General features: G+C 41.1%; 1 protein-coding gene across 1 annotated transcript in view; it reads left to right on the forward strand.

The window, feature by feature from the left end:
• Positions 1-265, forward strand: part of NAT8L (N-acetyltransferase 8 like) — a 32,264-nt gene that overhangs the window by 1,215 nt on the left and 30,784 nt on the right. The window contains 1 exon segment of the mRNA XM_031060064.1: positions 223-263. Coding sequence (XP_030915924.1) covers positions 223-263 — 41 coding nt within the window.

The following is a 265-nucleotide window of genomic DNA, read 5'->3' on the forward strand; positions in this document are numbered from 1 at the left end:
GCATCTTCCCCACCGGCTCCTTCAGGACCTCATAAACTTCTCCGGGTTGTCTCGTCGCGATACGCCGTCCCTTAACACGATAATCTCGAGAGCGTGAACTGTGTGTGTACTGCAAATGTATATTTTGACTGTGCTTGTTTTATTGATTTATTTTTATAATGAGTTTGTATTCCGAAATCAACACTAAATTCTCTTTTCTGACAGGTGTCGTTTATTTCTCTTCCTTATCTCCATAGTAATGTGCTTTGTTGTGACCAAGTCCTTC

The sequence above is a fragment of the Geospiza fortis genome, unplaced genomic scaffold (assembly GCF_000277835.1).
Source record: "Geospiza fortis unplaced genomic scaffold, GeoFor_1.0 scaffold147, whole genome shotgun sequence".
NCBI classification, from domain to species: domain Eukaryota; kingdom Metazoa; phylum Chordata; class Aves; order Passeriformes; family Thraupidae; genus Geospiza; species Geospiza fortis.